Source organism: Sycon ciliatum, chromosome 7 (assembly GCF_964019385.1).
Source record: "Sycon ciliatum chromosome 7, ocSycCili1.1, whole genome shotgun sequence".
NCBI classification, from domain to species: domain Eukaryota; kingdom Metazoa; phylum Porifera; class Calcarea; order Leucosolenida; family Sycettidae; genus Sycon; species Sycon ciliatum.
In genome coordinates, this window is record NC_088649.1 from 33,868,658 (window position 1) to 33,887,414 (window position 18,757).

At 46.3% G+C, this 18,757-nt stretch overlaps 1 protein-coding gene across 1 annotated transcript in view; it reads right to left on the reverse strand.

Moving 5' to 3' along the window:
- LOC135821875 (slit homolog 3 protein-like) overlaps positions 1-18,757 on the reverse strand; it is a 118,763-nt gene that overhangs the window by 10,133 nt on the left and 89,873 nt on the right. The window contains exons 37-41 of the mRNA XM_065334876.1: positions 15,476-15,598; positions 13,754-13,876; positions 7,636-7,758; positions 5,658-5,780; positions 72-194 (exon numbers count right to left, since the gene is read on the reverse strand). Of these exons, the coding sequence (XP_065190948.1) occupies positions 72-194; positions 5,658-5,780; positions 7,636-7,758; positions 13,754-13,876; positions 15,476-15,598 (615 nt within the window). The remainder of the gene's footprint in view (positions 1-71; positions 195-5,657; positions 5,781-7,635; positions 7,759-13,753; positions 13,877-15,475; positions 15,599-18,757) is intronic.

Genomic DNA, 18,757 nt, shown 5'->3' on the forward strand with positions numbered 1-18,757 from the left:
GCGGCGTCGACAATTCCTGTGTGCCATACTTACAGAGACACTGGCCTAGTCACACACACACACACACATACCTGTGCAGGATATTCCATTCCCCATAAATCCAGGTTTGCAAGCACATGTAAAGGATGCAATCGTGTTTGAACAGATGGAATTTTCATTGCAGTTATGTCTCCGACTTAAGCACTCGTTTTCATCTGAAGACAGAGAAAAGTGTTCAAAACAAAGTCAGTAGTGACTTGCATTGCAACATTTTACATTATACTCCTTGTGTTCCACAACACTTGGAAGGAGCACTCACTTCAATTTCTTCAACAGGATATTTTTAAAGCCATCAGCGAGCTAACACTCCAGCCGTCTCTCCAGCCGCAATGCAGACAAGAGCCAAGGGACAGGCACTGCGAACGGAATTTGTTGTTGTTCTCCGCTAATTTTCTTTCAAAAGTTCTATCACCTGGTCCACTGCACCTAGTTCACTGTCCTTGCATCACCTGGTGACATCATCACCTGGTGATATCATCACCTGGTGGCATCATCACCTGGTGACATCATCACCTGGTGACATCATCACCTGGTGACAGAACAGATATCAACATCACCTGGTGACAGGACAGATATCAAACAGGATGTACCTAGCTACACTAACACATAGACCTCACACATATTATAGTATTACATACATCCATTTTTTTAATTTTTTAATTTATTGGGAACACAGCCCTACAAAGAGACATGTGGAGACAAACACAAAACAAGACACAGGGGATGTAGGGACGACGTGCCGATGTGCAGGGAGCAACTCGACTGACCAGGGGTCTCGGCGTTAGCGTTGCAACCTGGCATCGAAAAAAAGGGGGGGGAGGTTGAATACACTTTAGGCCCAGGCTCATGCAACCATATGTTCTTCTGAGGGAGGCAAGAAGAAGAACAATGGGGTGATTATGAGCAGCACCTCACCTGCGACTGCGAGCAGTGAAAAGATTATGTGACGGCTGATGGTGAGAATTTTGAGAGGTAGTACACAGACTCTCACTAGCTACATAGTAGTCTGATTCTGGCTCATTATTTCTGCATTGTATAGTGATTGACTTTCCGCGCCGAATTTCCGACGCTGCATGCATGTCCAATGCGCGTCAACAGTACTTCACACTTTCCTTTTCCCGCGTTATCACCTCAGTTATGCCAGTTTTGTATGTGGAACCCCCCCCTATATAATAGCAGTTTTGTCTATATTTTTAATCATTCAACATCTACCTTCACTGATGAGCTATGTATTAGCGAAACAGCTGTCTGAAGGAGTTTATCAATATCGTCTACGGAAGTGTCCTCACAATGGTGATGGTTGTGTGCAGGAGGGTCTAGTCGGCTAAAGAGCGCAGTGTAATGGTGGAGGTGACTCAACATAATACAAGTTTAACGAGGATATACACAAAGTAAGTATATCAATGGCAGAAAGAGCTTTTCGGAAGGGACCAGGGACACCTATCACTCTAAAATCAGAGATCTTGATATTACTTGATTGATTGATATTACCTACAAGCATTGCCTGTCCAAATTCTCACCATCAGTAACATGAGTTGTTTTTCAACATGGCGCAACCTGCACCAGGTTTGGCGCCATGGTGCTTTCTCTCTCCCTCTTCACGCCTGCATGCTATGGTCTTGCGCTACTGTCGCTATCGCCTTCGATGACTCGGTAACACTGCCCTGTCATCGCCTCTATTCTCACCTATATCCGTTAACTCTCACAGACAGCCCAATAGCACTGTCCCAATGCCACGTCTTCACTTCAAACACATCTTTGCCAACACCCGCTTTGAACCCGCTGGTTTCATTCCTTCCAGAGTTTCTATAACATAGTAACAAATGTTACGGCTGATTTCTACAGTGCGCACCTGTTATAACCCTTCCTCTTCTCAATCTATATGTTATAATTTTATAATATTGCAGTTACTCAATCTGCGGACAGAACTGTTTCGTCCTTTGTGGACTCGTCAGCGCAGCACAGAGGAAATGAGGCCGAACCTGATAGCAATGGAAATAAAAATTTCCAATCAGGCCCGAACGTACCTTGCCAGAGTGCTCAAACTCTGGCAGTTATATATTCCCAGTAAGCCATGAACGGAGACCCCTCGACTTAGGCCTCGGCCTTTGGGGAATCCATAAATAAATAAAATGAAATAAAAAAACAAAAAAACAAAGGTACTAACTTTTAAATGTAGAAGAGAAAAGGACATATGGATACGAGTTAAGAGTAACTCTCCATCACTGTAACATGATACTATATACAGTCAGAAAGTGCAATAACTAGGCACAAAACTGACAGAGTACTGAAACATTCGACGTCCTGACACCTAGCTTCAACACATCTTCGTAGCGCTAACCAACAGCCTTCCAACTTGGAAGGTTCAAGGTTATGGAAAGACCAAAGAGGGGAAGGCAAGCGCAACGAAAACGAGCAAAAGCTACAGTCCCAACGGAACAAAGAATGTCGATTGTTACTGGACGATGACGAGACCAGTACGATATTTGACAAACACATCTTTGCCAACACCCGCTTCATGTGTTGAAGCTAGGTGTCAGGACGTCGAATGTTTCAGTACTCTGTCAGTTTTGTGCCTAGTTATTGCACTTTCTGACTGTATATAGTATCATGTTACAGTGATGGAGAGTTACTCTTAACTCGTATCCATATGTCCTTTTCTCTTCTACATTTATTTATGGCTCAACATCCGAGTTTCAAAGTACTAACTTTTATTTATTTATTTATTTCACCGTCCAATGGCAGCAGCCAATGCAAAGGAGGGGGCGTTAGCCAGCCATGGCAAGAGAAGAAAAAAGATGAAGGAAAGAAGATGATAATCGGAAGAAAATAATGCATCAGCGGGGTGAAATGTATCACTATGTTGACCATGGTGGAGAGCGGCGAGATAAGCTAGCAAAAGAGGCGAGCGAGCCTACAACGTGGCATGACATTTAACATGGTCTATGAACTGTCTAATATTGGATATTGTCTTCATTTCCATGGGCAGCTTGAGCCAATACGAGTAAGCAGAGAAGATAGGAGATTTGGTAAACATAGTTGATAAAGCTCTGGGAAGTACTATGCCATTGCGAGTGTCCCATGCGAAAGTAAACCAATTATACTTGGTGAGATGTTCAGGGACAATGTTGAGTTTAATACGATGGACCAGAACGCATGACTGTCTCTGCGACAGGATAGAGATGGGGCTGGTGGAGGCCAAACTATATAGATCAGTAGAGGGGAAAAGAGAGGGTTTACGAAAAATAATTTTCAACACACGTTTATGATATATTTCTAGTGTCTGTACAGCAGATTTACTAAGCAGGGAATGCCAAGCAGTGGCGCCGTACAGAAAGATAGGAAGGAGGTAGCATTTATAAAAGAGACGAATACATTCGGGGGGAACTTCCACACTAGCATCAAATATCTAGGCCTGCTAATGGCATAGAGCGAGAGATGTGATATTGTCTTTCTCAATGCATGAGTCATGCTTAGGTAAATGAACAGACATGGCTAGCATTTCACCATTCACGCTAAATTAAACGGTACTCGCACCCAACAAACAAAATACAGTCGGTTTGGTATGCTAACCATGTCTTGAAAACACACAAAGAACGGTACAGGCCGACGGTCGAAGTTAGCGTCAACGGTAAAATGCTAACCATATCTAATGCATATTGCTATGGCTTCCAGCGTGATGTGCCAATACTGAAAAGGACCTGGCCCGGAGCTGTCAATACACCTTTACATCAAATTTCAGTGAAACCTGTCCAAGACAACCGCTCAAGGGACCTCCGAAACATGGTCTCTGTTACCAGGTGGTCTCCTTATCCAGGGTTATTTGACTGGAAATAGCATCCCTCGATCCTGGTTTCAGTAGTCTTCTTTGACAGATGGTCGACTTATCCGAGTGGTCGACAAATCCGAGTGGTCGCCTTATCCGAGTGGTCACCTTATCCGAGTGGTCACCTTATCCGAGTGGTCACCTTATCCGAGTGGTCACCTTATCCGAGTGGTCACCTTATCCGAGTGGTCACCTTATCCGAGTGGTCACCTTATCCGAGTGGTCACCTTATCCGAGTGGTCACCTTATCCGAGTGGTCACCTTATCCGAGTGGTCACCTTATCCGAGTGGTCACCTTATCCGAGTGGTCACCTTATCCGAGTGGTCACCTTATCCGAGTGGTCACCTTATCCGAGTGGTCACCTTATCCGAGTGGTCACCTTATCCGAGTGGTCACCTTGACATATTTTACTGTACCCTGGTGTCTTGTATTAAAGTCGGTCTCATATAGGAGCCTGTTTTGAATCAAAGCCTGCTTTTCAAGATACACTATCGGCAAATGAGCCTGGTGTTACTCCAAAAGCCTCTTTTACGGGCAACAATACACAATTTGCCAAGATGAAGGATGTTAACACAAATGAAGAGAATAATTGTATGAAGAAAAAAGAAAGAAAAAGAAAGAAAAAACACTTCAATAAGCCAACCTCTACAATCAGCACTACGGACGAAAACCAGGCGGAATGCCCAAAACCAACATGCCGAACGAATCCAATCATAGTACAACTAACTTCAGACAAGAACAATACAAAATACAGACCTCTGAATGTGATGGAAACTGTCATTGTCTCTCAGCCACTCACAGCCGGCCCTCAGCCACAGCCAACTCCCGCAGTGCGTTGACTGGTCGGTGGTACGATGATCTAGCTCCGCGAATGCACATAATGGCTGACCGAAATAGTGCAAAGGCAGCGTACATATGTCGTCATCTCCGCATACTTCTTTTTCTCTCCCCTAGAAGCCTGGTGTTACTGCTGACAAACATAGATATACCTGTCTTTCACTGAAGAATGTCTCTTGTAGAACAGTAAAAGCCTGCAAAATCCCCCCCCCCCCCCAAAAAAAGTCATGTAAAAACACACGACTTTATGTGAAAAGCAGCAGACTTCTTTGCTCCCCAACCTGGGCCTTGCGCTTCCTGCCGACTTGACTTACTCACGACTGCCATCTAGAGCACAAAATAAGACTATCAAACCTGCCACTCGGCAAACCTACACACACACACACACACACACACACACACACACACACACACACACACACACACACACACACACACACACACACACACACACACACACACACTCAGACTCACACACACACTCCATTTCTCCCTCGAACATCTCTTCACTTTCGCGCACGTTTTGGGGATGACACAAGCTGAGACATGCACTTCATATCGACCCTTCAACACCTGGTTCGAGATAGTGCAAGCTGAGACATGGTCCTAAGCCGTGCCGCTGTACTGCAAGAAAGCAGGACTCCCTACGTCTGGAGCTGCCACCAGGGATATCAGCAGAGCTGGACCAAACCTTTCCAGACGCACAATTTTAGATGCCCAACATGGGAGGATTCACGCCGTGTAGTGAGATTGCGCGATACTGTGGAGACAGGGCCCAATACCCAGAGCAACAAAGGCCATAATCACTGTAGAAAAGTACGCGGTCAAGTCGACAGTCACATGCTGTAGAACCAGGAATTTTCGTTGGTGTAATCTTTTTGGTGTTTCCCAGAATCAACGGTTGGGCGGAGAGCAATGTGAACCCAGTACAAACTAAAACAAACAAAAGCATACCTGCGCAAGATGTTCCATCTCCCGTGAACCCAGGCCTGCAAGTACATGTATGAGATCCGAAAGTATTCTGGCACATGGCATTTCCATCACAGCCGTGAGTGCTAGTGACACACTCGTTTACATCTGAACGAAAATAACGTACATCGAAACGCAAAGAAAAATGGGCATGGAACCAAGCAGACCAAGTGCGCCATTATACAGAAACAGTGTGCGGAGGGGAGGACGGGGAAATGAATAATAGTGAGGAACGAGGACAATGGGTAGATGGTCGTGAGAGCATAATTAATAATTATGTGGACATAATCCAGAATGTAACAACTTCATTGACTTTTGCGAGCGAGGGTTGTGTCCCACCAGCCTTTGTAGTGTTGCAGGAAGTGTGAGTTTCGCAGTCTAAAGATATTGTTGAACGGTTTCTGCTCGGATGACAGCTACATCAAGAAAGTGTGCAGTGTGTACGGAAGCAAATTCTAGAGCTCTTGTATTTAGGGGTGAAATGGTTGCCCTTTAGGGTTACACGCTGGTACCTGGGCTAACGGGCGGGTTATCGGGTACCCTTTAGCAGCCAGTAGTAACAGTTTCTATGCAATAGCTTTCCACATTTCATGCCAGAAGGGCATGCAAAGTCATGCAATCCACAGCAAGTGCACTACATCGCGACAAGCGCAGCATGCGCACTTACTGCGCTACATGCAAAACAGTCCAAATTGTCATATGCAGCAGGATCAAACCATCAACTGTTGAACAGCACATTCAAACTGTACATCAAACTGTACGACTTCACAGGCCAGCTTACTATACCGTACGTAAGTATTATCCTGGAGAAAAATACCGTACCGTACCGTCGTCCACGACTAACGGGTACTCGACGTACAAAGTATCTCAGCTGTCAGATGCAAACCATGCCCCACCATCGCTGCTGCGTCTCAGTGCAGCCCCTGCCCAGTATTCGTCACGCTTGTCCCTGTCTCAGGACGGTTGTCTTTCGTTACTGATTTCGAGCTTGTTACTGAATTGTTACTACTACTACTAGCTTAATTAACCACCCCTGCATCCAACCCTTGGCATGCTACAACCGACAACCGTTGCAAACTTGGGTGAGAGAATACATACAGTAGATTCAGTATAAAATTGGAAAGAAGATCATCGAAAGAATGAAAAAGGCAGCTGCGCATCAAAATCAAATGTAAAGATGGCGACCATGAACGACTGCGACGTGGATAAACTGCAAAACAAACTAGTGCAGCGACACTGACTCGACTGAGTAAAGAAGCGGAGAAGACGAAAACGGCAAGGAAAGCGGATCGCTACGATCGTACGATCGCTCAAATGCACTAGCCTAGAGCGTGCATAGCGCATGCAGTCAAACGGTCACGTGATAAGTGCGTACACAAGTCATACGTCATAATAATGCGGTTGACAAAGAAAAGGAAACAAAGCTGAGCGCGAGGCAAACAAATCTGCAGAGCGCGAAAATATAAACACATTGAACGAAGGATTTGTTTGAGAACAAAATGCACAGGCAGACAAAGAAGAAACAGTTCGAAGCTAGAATCAATGTCCGTGTTTCTTAGAATCAATCATGGAGAAAGCTAACTAAGAGTAACTACCTCTGTCACGCAAGACCGGACCTAAACACCTACGAAGTAAGAATTGATGTGTTACGAGAAACACGTGTAGTGAAATAAATTGGTATGCATTGCATCGTGACACAACTTGCCAAGCTGCATGTACGTGATTGTAAATGTACAAACAACATGCAACGTCGTAGTAAACACAATCGTAACTCGTGAATTCCGTGTTGTTGACTCAAGGCAAGCAGTACCTCGTGTACACGTTGACAACGACGAACGAATTGATTAGACTCTGATAATAAATACTAATATTAGTAATAATATGAAAGAACAACAAAACGTAAATGTCACCTACGATTACACAACAAGCTAGGAACGTGAACACAGTACAAATGAAAACATACCTGTGCAAGATGTTCCATCTCCCGTGAACCCAGGCCTGCAAGTACATGTATGAGATCCCAATGTGTTGTGGCACATGGCATTTCCATCACAGCCCTGAGTGCTAGCGGCACACTCGTTTACATCTGAACGAAAATATAGTGCACCGAGACGCAAAGAAAAATGGGCATGGAACCAAGCAGACCAAGCGCGCCATTATACAGGAACAGGGTGCGGAGGGGTGGACGGGGGGGGGGGGGATGAATAATAGTGAGGAACGAGGACAATGGGTAGATGGTCGTGAGAGCATAATTATTCCCGTAGCTATGCAGAAGACGTTACTTCAGTAACGTCTGGCGCTAGCCACGGTCCACACAGCTTTAATTTGGTGTTTGTTTGTGTGTTTGTTTGTTTGTGTCACGCCTGGTGCTATCCGTATCTGACGGCAAAAAAGCATAGGATGTTATACATTTTTCAATTCTCCTATTTTTTTTCAGGCATATCCTGGGATTCGAACCCGCACTATCGCCCTACATGAATTTCCCCATTCATACCCATTCTTCCAAGTTGCTTCACGTTATTATCTTGCGTTTGAAAGCCCTATTTGAATATTGCGGGCAGCTGTATGTGGCCAGCTGTGTTTGATGGTACGGTACGGTACGGGAGACGGTGTCGTATTACCCTCGATCGTACCTGTCCCGTACCTATCCCCTACCGTACCGTGCCATCAAAGACGGCTGGCCACAATGCATATTCAAATAGGGCTTTCAAATGCAAGATCACAATGTGAAACAACTTGGAAGAATGGGTATGAATGCGAAGTGTAGGGGGGAATGCATGTAGGGCGATAGTGCGGGTTCGAATGCCAGGATATGCCTGAAAAAAATTGGGGAATTGAAAAATTTATAACATCCTATGCTTTTTTGCCGTCAGATCACAATGTGAAACAACTTGGAAGAATTAGTATGTATGCGAAGTGTATCGGGGGATGCATGCAGGGCGCGTGATAGTGCGGGTTCGAATCCCAGGTTATGTCTTAAAAAAAGAGGATTTTTTAAAGAATTTATAACATCCCTATGCTTTTTTTTGTCTAGGTCATCAAGGCAAAAAAGCATAGCGTAGGGCCCTGAGCTTCCAAGCTCTCTCGTTTGGTATTCGTGTGTTTGTGTGTTTGTTTGTGTCACGCCTGGCGCTATCCGTATCTGACGGCAAAAAAGCATAGGATGTTATAAATTTTTCAATTCTCCTATTTTTTCAGGCATATCCTGGGATTCGAACCCGCACTATCACCCTACATGCATTCCCCCCATACACTTCGCATTCATACCCATTCTTCCAAGTTGCTTCACGTTATTATCTTGCGTTTGAAAGTCCTATTTGAATATTGCGGGCAGCTGTATGTGGCCAGCTGTGTTTGATGGTACGGTACGGTACGGGAGACGGTGTCGTATTACCCTCGATCGTACCTGTCCCGTACCTATCCCCTACCGTACCGTGCCATCAAAGACGGCTCGCCACAATGCATATTCAAATAGGGCTTTCAAATGCAAGATCACAATGTGAAACAACTTGGAAGAATTAGTATGCAAAAAATCGACGTGGAGACAACAATTTTATAATACAGTGGTCCCTCTATAATCCGGCACCATTTGTGCCACGAAAATCTGCTGGATTAGGGAGGGTGCTGGATTAACAAATCTGATCTACTGCTGCAATGTGCATGAAGAGGACATTTGGCTACTGAAAATTGTGCCGGTTTATCGAGGGTGCTGGATTATAAAGTGCCGGATTAGAGAGGGACGACTGTAGCAATATAGAGAACAAATCCTGCAGTCATCGCCACACTACAACGAAGTCATGAAAGTTTACCAGAATTAATTTTCTTGTCACATTCATCAGTGGAAAGTCGTGACTGAAGAGTAACCATGCTGAACAATGATTAAATATACATTCAATGATGTGTTACGAGAACAAAATACAGTGCCAAAATAGAATGAGGGAAGGTGAGACAATAGAAGTGAAGTGAGAGCTAAGTGCAAATATAGATGAGGCAAGCACTGAACGTGAACAACGAGAAAGAAGGCTGAAGGGAACGGAATTCAACAAAGAAAGTGACACAATCAACATTCAAAGACCTAGACGATCAACAGCTAATTATTCAATGAAATATTACAGTACTGGAGGTCAAGCACCGGCGACGACACTGGGAACACAAGATTTAACAACAACAACAACAACAACAACAACGTGTGTGGCATGCAGGCCTTCTAGCAAAACTCTCCCACTATGGTGTCCAGGGCAACGCCCTGGAGTGGTTCCGACGGTACCTGTTGGGGCGTCGGCAAAGGGTCCAGGTGGATGGCGACCTATCGCCTTTCCTCGAGATCCCTGCCGGCGTCCCTCAGGGATCTGTTCTTGGGCCGCTTCTATTCCTCGTCTACACCATAGACCTTCCACATGCATGTGAGAATCCCGGCACCACCTGTAGCCAGTTTGCAGATGACACCGCTCTGATTTCCATAGCGAGAACTCTTCAAGACTGCACCCGAAACCTACAACAGAGTGTCACAGCAGCTGGAGACTGGCTTCAAAGATGGCACCTGCTGGTTAACACAAAGAAAACAGTCATCCTCCCGTTCTACCACAATAACCGCCCCCCTGAACAGCTACCCCAGATCACCCTCAGGAATAGTCCGCTTACCGTAGCACAAAAACACAAACACCTCGGAATAATCTTTCAGCATGACCTCCGTTGGACGGAGCATGTTGAATACATAGTCAAAAAATCACTCAAGTCTTTCAATATTCTTTTTAGACTAAGGTCTACACTCACCAGTGATTCTTTATCTCACATCTATCAGACATACATACTACCTATATTCTCATATGCGAGCACTGCTCTCACACCGTTGTCCCACACTTCCCTTGACAGGCTAGAACGACTCCAGCGGAAAGCCGCCAGAATATGTCTCCACCTTCCCCTTTACACACACTTAGAACACTCCCACCTTTTGCATCGCATCAAATGGCCAACATTATTTTCACGTTTTAAAGTTAAACATATACTCTTCGCGCATTCTCTGCGCCACAATTATGCCCCACCACATATACTCTCGCTGCATACTGCTAGCAACGTGCAACCTTCGTATAATTTACGTCGCTCTCGTACTTGGCACTTGCCAACTCCGCGGACTGACCGCTGTCTCCATTCTCCCCTGTACAAGGCCCTTCATTACTTTAATTGCCTGCCCACCCAGCTTCGCGAAAACCCTTCTCGTACTCCCTTCAAATCCGAGATATCCCTGCTGTTGCACAACTCTGTATGCTCGTGTAGCGACCACCCCTGCCCGTACACTTAAGTACGCAACTCTGTATGCTCGTGTGGCGACCACCCCTGCCCGTACACTTAAGTAGTCATTAACCCCTAGGCCCTGCCCACCCAATTCTTCCTCACTCTTTCTCCTTTCTTACACTATTATCTCTTATTGGCCACTGGCTATCGTGAGAATAAAGATTTGAAACAACAACAATGGTAACAATTTACCATCAAGATCAAAGGAGGAGTCAACGAACACAGGTTAAACAACATGAAGCGAGCCTGGGACCGATCGGTGTTGATGAGGGGAATGGCACGGAGGACGACACTGAGGACGAGTTGGGAGATGAGACGGAGGACGAGGTTGCGGTTGTTGGAGACGAGGAATCAGATGGTGATTGTGATCGTAAGAAGTCTGCCGTTTTTCTTCACTTGTTGTCTCACCCTAAGTGTCTGCAGGTGTATGATGATTTTAGTTTTTCTGTTCTTTGTCGTGCACGGTATGCTAGTCAGTTGAAAGTACTTGAGGCTGTTTGTATTCGTTTGCATAAGCCTGATCTTTGTAAGCAGAAGAAACATGTAGTTGCGTTAAAATTGTTTTCGTAGGTGCACAGCATGATTGTTTGTCTCACTACACAGTTTTAGCGTTATAATTAGTTTCTCACCCGCCGTTGCACTTAGCTCTCACTTCACTTCTATTGTCTCACCTTCCCTCATTCTATTTTGGCACTGTATTTTGTTCTCGTAACACATCATTGAATGTATATTAATCATTGTTCAGCATGGTTACTCTTCAGTCACGACTTTCCACTGATGAATGTGACAAGAAAATTAATTCTGGTAAACTTTCATGACTTCGTTGTAGTGTGGCGATGACTGCAGGATTTGTTCTCTTTATTGCTATTAAAGAATTAGTATGTATGCGAAGTGTATCGGGGGATGCATGCAGGGCGCGCGATAGTGCGGGTTCGAATCCCAGGTTATGTCTTAAAAAAAAGGATTTTTTTAAAGAATTTATAACATCCCTATGCTTTTTTTTGTCTAGGTCATCAAGGCAAAAAAGCATAGCGTAGGGCCCTGAGCTTCCAAGCTCTCTCGTTAATTATGTGGACATAATCCAGAATGTAACAACTTCATTGACTTTTGCGAGCAAGGGCTGCGTCCCACCAGCCTGTGTAATGTTGCAGGAAGTGTGAGCTTCGCAGTCTAAAGATATTGTTGAGCGGTTTCTGCTGGGATGACAGCTACATCAAGAAAGTGTGCAGTGTATACGGAAGCAAATTCTAGAGCTCTTGTATTTAGGGGTGAAACGGTTGCCCTTTAAGGTTACACGCTGGTACCTGGGTTAACCCTTTATGGGTCTCACATAAGCGTAAGGGTCGTATGTGACCCTTACAGTAAAATCGCATTTTCTGTGAGTTTTGTTGCTAGGAGACAACTAAAATGGTGCTCCACTCGTAGCTGAGGTCCCAGGCTTTCCAACGGTGTAAAAAACAACCATACTTACCATACAAATTTTGCAGTATCGATCGACTGAAGTCTGGTGAAATTGGAAAAGACGACCATCCGCCATGCGCGCATTTCGAGAATGGGAGTGCATCTCTTGAAGCCGTGTCAGAAAAGCTTTCTGAGGACACTGACTGCACCAGTCTAGGCTGGATGTCCCTGGAGGATTTCCAGTGTAATGTCGTGAGAAAGAGAGCTCCGTTGAGTCCTCCTAGCTCAAATAAATCGTCCCCGAGTGAAGAAATCAAATTTACCAACCAGCGAGGAAGCACAGCAACAGCAACTCTTACAAGGACTTGTCAGGTGCGATCAGCTGATTCGCCTGGCCGTGAGAATCACGGCACGCGTGACATCGAGTACTCATCTGAGCGAGAGTGAATCTGACGCGAGCGGCGCTGAGGTGAACGAACCAAAATTGTGATATTGTGGAACTGTTGCTGCTGGTGCATCGCCGATGGCGAGGTATTGGAGTTCAAGGACGGAATTAGGAGCATAATATTCTTCACCAAGACGTAGCGCTTACCTGATTGTTTATCATAGGACTTCAGCTCCATCACGAACTTGGTATGCACTTCGTGCTGTGATTTTTGTGCTTTTTTGTTCGCAATTGTATTTTCTCTCAACTTGAAGGGCTACCACGGGTCATATCCTTGCCTGGACATAGTCATATTTGTGTTTTCTGGACGCGTCCAGGCATACAGATTTTGAAAATATATAGTTTACCCATACCTACAACTCACGGAACTTGAGTTATGGCTCGTTGTTTGTACGCGTGTTTGCGTGACCACCCCTTACATACATTGAGTAAGACCCACAAAGGGTTAACGGACGGGTCATCGGGTACCCTTTAGCAGCCAGTAGTAACAGTTTCTATGCTATGGCTTTCCACATTTCATGCCAGAAGGACATGCAAAGTCATGCAATCCACAGCAAGTGCACTACATCGCGACAAGCGCAGCATGCGCACTTACTGCGCTACATGCAAAACAGTCCAAATTGTCATATGCAGCAGGATCAAACCATCAACAGCACATTCAAACTGTACATCAAACTGTACGACTTCACAGGCCAGCTTACTATACCGTACGTAAGTATTATCCTGGAGAAAAAATACCGTACCGTACCGTCGTCCACGACTAACGGGTACTCGACGTACAAAGTATCTCAGCTGTCAGATGCAAACCATGCCCCACCATCGCTGCTGCGTCTCAGTGCAGCCCCTGCCCAGTGTTCGTCACGCTTGTCCCTGTCTCAGGACGGCTGTCTTTCGTTACTGATTTCGAGCTAGGAACGTGAACACAGTACAAATGAAAACATACCTGTGCAAGATGTTCCATGTCCCATGAACCCAGGCCTGCAAGTACATGTATGAGATCCCAATGTGTTGTGGCACATGGCATTTCCATCACAGCCGTGAGTCCTAGCGGCACACTCGTTTACATCTGAACGAAAATAAAGTACATCGAAACACAAAGGAAAATGGGCATGGAACCAAGCAGACCAAGCGCGCCGTTATACAGGAACAGGGTGCGGAGGGGAGGACGGGGGAATGAATAATAGTGAGGAACGAGGACAATGGGTAGATGGCAGTGAGAGCATAATTATTCCCGTAGCTATGCAGAAGACGTTACTTCAGTAACGTCTGGCGCTAGGCAGGGTCCACACAGCTTTAATTTGGTATTCGTGTGTTTGTGTGTTTGTTTGTGTCACGCCTGGCGCTATCCGTATCTGACGGCAAAAAAGCATAGGATGTTATACATTTTTCAATTCTCCTATTTTTTCAGGCATATCCTGGGATTCGAACCCGCACTATCGCCCTACATGCATTCCCCCCATACACTTCGCATTCATACCCATTCTTCCAAGTTGCTTCACGTTATTATCTTGCGTTTGAAAGTCCTATTTGAATATTGCGGGCAGCTGTATGTGGCCAGCTGTGTTTGATGGTACGGTACGGTACGGGAGACGGTGTCATATTACCATCGATCGTACCTGTCCCGTACCTATCCCCTACCGTACCATGCCATCAAAGACGGCTCGCCACAATGCATATTCAAATAGGGCTTTCAAATGCAAGATCACAATGTGAAACAACTTGGAAGAATTAGTATGTATGCGAAGTGTATCGGGGGATACATGCAGGGCGCGTGATAGTGCGGGTTCGTATCCCAGGTTATGTCTAAAAAAAAAGGATTTTTTAAAGAATTTATAACATCCCTATGCTTTTTTTTGTCTAGGTCATCAAGGCAAAAAAGCATAGCGTAGGGCCATGAGCTTCCAAGCTCTCTCGTTAATTATGTGGACATAATCCAGAATGTAACAACTTCATAGACTTTTGCGAGCAAGGGCTGTGTCCCACCAGCTTGTGTAGTGGTGCAGGAAGTGTGAGTTTCGCAATCTAAAGATATTGTTGAACGGTTTCTGCTGGGATGACAGCTACATCAAGAAAGTGTGCAGTGTACGGAAGCAAATTCTAGAGCTCTTGTGTTTAGGAGTGAAACGGTTGCCCTTTAAGATTACACGCTGGTACCTGGGTTAACGGGCGGGTCATCGGGTAGCCTTTAGTAGCCAATAGTAACAGTTTCTATGCAATAGCTTTCCACATTTCATGCCAGAAGGACATGCAAAGTCATGCAATCCACAGCAAGTGCACTACATCGCGATAAGCGCAGCATGCGCACTTACTGCGCTACATGCAAAACAGTCCAAATTGTCATATACAACAGGATCAAACCATCAACTGTTGAACAGCACATTCAAACTGTACATCAAACTGTACGACTGTACAAGCCAGCTAACAATACCGTACGTAAGTATTATCCTGGAGAAAAAATACCGTACCGTACCGTCGTCCACAACTAACGGGTACTCGAAGTACAAAGTATCTCAGCTGTCAGATGCAAACCATGCCCCACCATCACTGCTGCGTCTTAGTGCAGCCCCTGCCCAGTATTCGTGACGCTTGCCCCTGTCTTAGGACGGTTGTCTTTCGTTACTGCTTTCGAGCTAGGAACGTGAACACAGTACAAATGAAAACATACCTGTGCAAGATGTTCCATCTCCCGTGAACCCAGGCCTGCAAGTACATGTATGAGATCCCAATGTGTTGTGGCACATGGCATTTCCATCACAGCTGCGAGTGCTAGCGGCACACTCGTTTACATCTGAACGAAAATAAAGTACATCGAAAGCAAAGAAAAAAGGGCATGGAACCAAGCAGACCAAGCGCGCTATTACACAGAAACAGTATGCGGAGGGGAGGGCGGGGAAATGAATAATAGTGAGGAACGAGGACAATGGGTAGATGGTAGTGAGAGCATAATTATTAATTATGTGGACATAATCCAGAATGTAACAACTTCATAGACTTTTGCGAGCGAGGGCTGTGTCCCACCAGCTTGTGTAGTGGTGCAGGAAGTGTGAGTTTCGCAGTCTTAAGATATTGTTGAACGGTTTCTGCTCGGATGACAGCTACATCAAGAAAGTGTGCAGTGTGTTGTGAAATGATGTGTTGTTTTCCTGTGTGATGGCATTCCCCAAACTGTCTTGTTGTGTAACGCACGCACAACAATTATTCACCACTACTACTCCGCACATGCACACCGCACTCACAACGGCGGACTCTGACAGTAGTGTAAATAAAAGGACTGATACTTGGAAATGAATTAGTTAGGTAAGGATATAGAAAACAACAACACAACTCAATCTTGGGAGAGCTAATCAACAAGGAGAAATAAAACCGGAACTCCACGGAACCGGCGGGGGCGGGGCAAGGCGACGTGGAGAAGCCCGGCTGACGTGTGCGAGTACGCACGCGGCGCGGTCAATGGGGCTTTGGCCAGCAAGCGTGGGGTTGCTAACCCGCTTTGCAGCAAGCGCAGCATGCAAGTAAGGCAGAAGGCAAAAGCAATGCGCATGCTCGCAATAATGACGCGTAGCTGATAGGGCATGACGTCAACACAACTCGTGAAAATGCCTACGCAAAAATGTGGTCGAAAAGTAACCGTGAGCTACGATGCAGGAAACGATCTCTGCAATCTGGCGGACAATGAAACAATTCGAAACTAGACAAGTTGACAGTCAGTGAGTCAGAGCAGAAAGGAAACATGATAATAGCAAGAGAAGAAAGGAACAGAGCAGGCGCGGAGAATGCAGAGTATGGATAACAGAACAGAACGGTAAGCAAAGTCTCAAAACGAAGAACACGACGTACAAATTCAAAATCTATAACTTGAAGCAATAAATAAAGGTGCAGTATGGTATCAAATACTTGTGGAGAGAGAGGCGAACTATTCTACTTCACCTCTCCCCCTGATACCATAGTCATACTCACTCACGGTAACGTGCTGGCGCCTGGAGCTGGCCACGAGGTCGTAGCGCATATCCGCCAGTTGGAGCAACATCAATGGTGACACCAATACCATTGACATCTTCCTCGTCACTATTCAGGCTAGCCTCTGTGGCAGCTACATCAACAGCATCGGGAAGATCCTTCTTCAACAAGGCAATGTTGATAACCTTCTCGGACACTCGGCGGTTGTCCGAACCTGGCTTTTCAATCACCACAGTCATTGGACTTACGATTGCTTTCACTTTCCAGCCACGCTCATAGGGTGCAAGGCGTTTCTGATGGCGATCTGGGCGCTGCAACATCACGTGATCACCAACAGCATAGGGACAGTGTGACTCTTCTTCGACGAAGTCGCTCGCCGAGAGCTCACCATCGATCAGATCACGAATCCAAGCAGACCGCTTAGCATGTTTCGTGGCCCAGTCACTGAGGCTGCACGCTTCGGCGGTGTCGGCGATAATGAAGTGAGGGGGTTTCCAGCCCACTATGGCTTCCATCGGCGACATGCGAGTGGCACTGTGAGGTCGATTGCGATAGAAAAACAGGAGCATATCCAATTCACCCCTCCAGTCCGAAGAGCCATCGAGGACTTTCCGGATGAGGCCGAGCAGAGTACGATTGGCATGCTCAGCAGAGCCCTGCGATTGAGGGTGACGAACAGCACCGGTACGCACACGGACACCCATGAGACTGAACAACGACTCCACAATGGCATTACGAAATTCCGTGCCATTATCCATGCGGACAATGTCGGGGGCACCCCAGAGCTTGCATACACCAGCGAAAGCAGAGGCAACAGACACGGCATCATGACGACGCAGAGGGATGACTTCAACCCACTTCGTAAATGAGTCGACACAATCCAAGACACAATGATGAGTCGCACTCTTGTCGAGACCAAGTTCAAGAGTGTCGATAGTGACCTCGATTGGTGAGAGATGGACTGGGCCGTCAGTACGTTTCAGCGTCAGGCGAACAGTCCCAACGACAGGCAATGGTTGGCCATCCAAGGCAACGAGCACATTCGACGTGCGATCGACCGGGCAGTTGGCGGGCAGTACTGAGGTGCAGCTAGCAGAGATCAGTGTATGGGTTGACCCACAATAACAGCGGTGACACGTTCCCAGTTACACTTGACACCACAACGACGTACGTCCGCATGCATTCTCGGGAGGGTGCCAGGACCAGAGCCACTTGAAATGCACAGGACTGGGGCTTTCTTGTCAGCTTTTGACACCCCGGCAGCAGATTTGCCAGCGGAAGCCGCCATCCAAGCTTTGCGCTCCGGGCACGTAGACTTGACATGGCCAGGCTTGTCGCAGAAGAAGCATGTTCGTTCTCCACCGCCATACCGATGCCTCTTTCGGCGAGGACAGTTCTGCTGGATATGTCCAGGCTCGTGGCACTGGTGGCAAAATACGCTGCGGGACGCACCTCCAGTACCTCCAGGTGCAGCACTGGCGACCACCATCGGACTGCGTGTACAATCAGCATGCGTAGCTTGTAGAGCACGTACCTGCTCCACGCACTCAGACACTTTCAATTTTTTCCCAGCAGTGGCCATGCGCAGGGGCTGGATAAATTCTAAGGGTAACCCACTGATGAACTGTTCTATCACGACAGTATCCTCATCATCAGTCGCGCTGTGACCAGACAGGCCCAGCAACCGCTGCAGATCGGCGACGTACGCGTCCACCGACTCATTGGGTTACAGCTTACGCTGTACAAACAGGCCGTATGCCTGCGACTTCGTCACGGCGAACGCAGATGACAATTTGCCGAACACAACATCCGGATCTGCCTTGTCGGTGTCCGACAATCGATCATACACAAGAAACGCGTCGCCGTCCAGAAAGAGCGGAAGGTGTTTCATCTTGTCGTCGTCCGACGTCCATTTTGATATTTTGGCCAACACACCAAATTTCGAGCGAAATGCATTGAAATCGTCCCCCTTGCCCTTGAAGGGACGAAG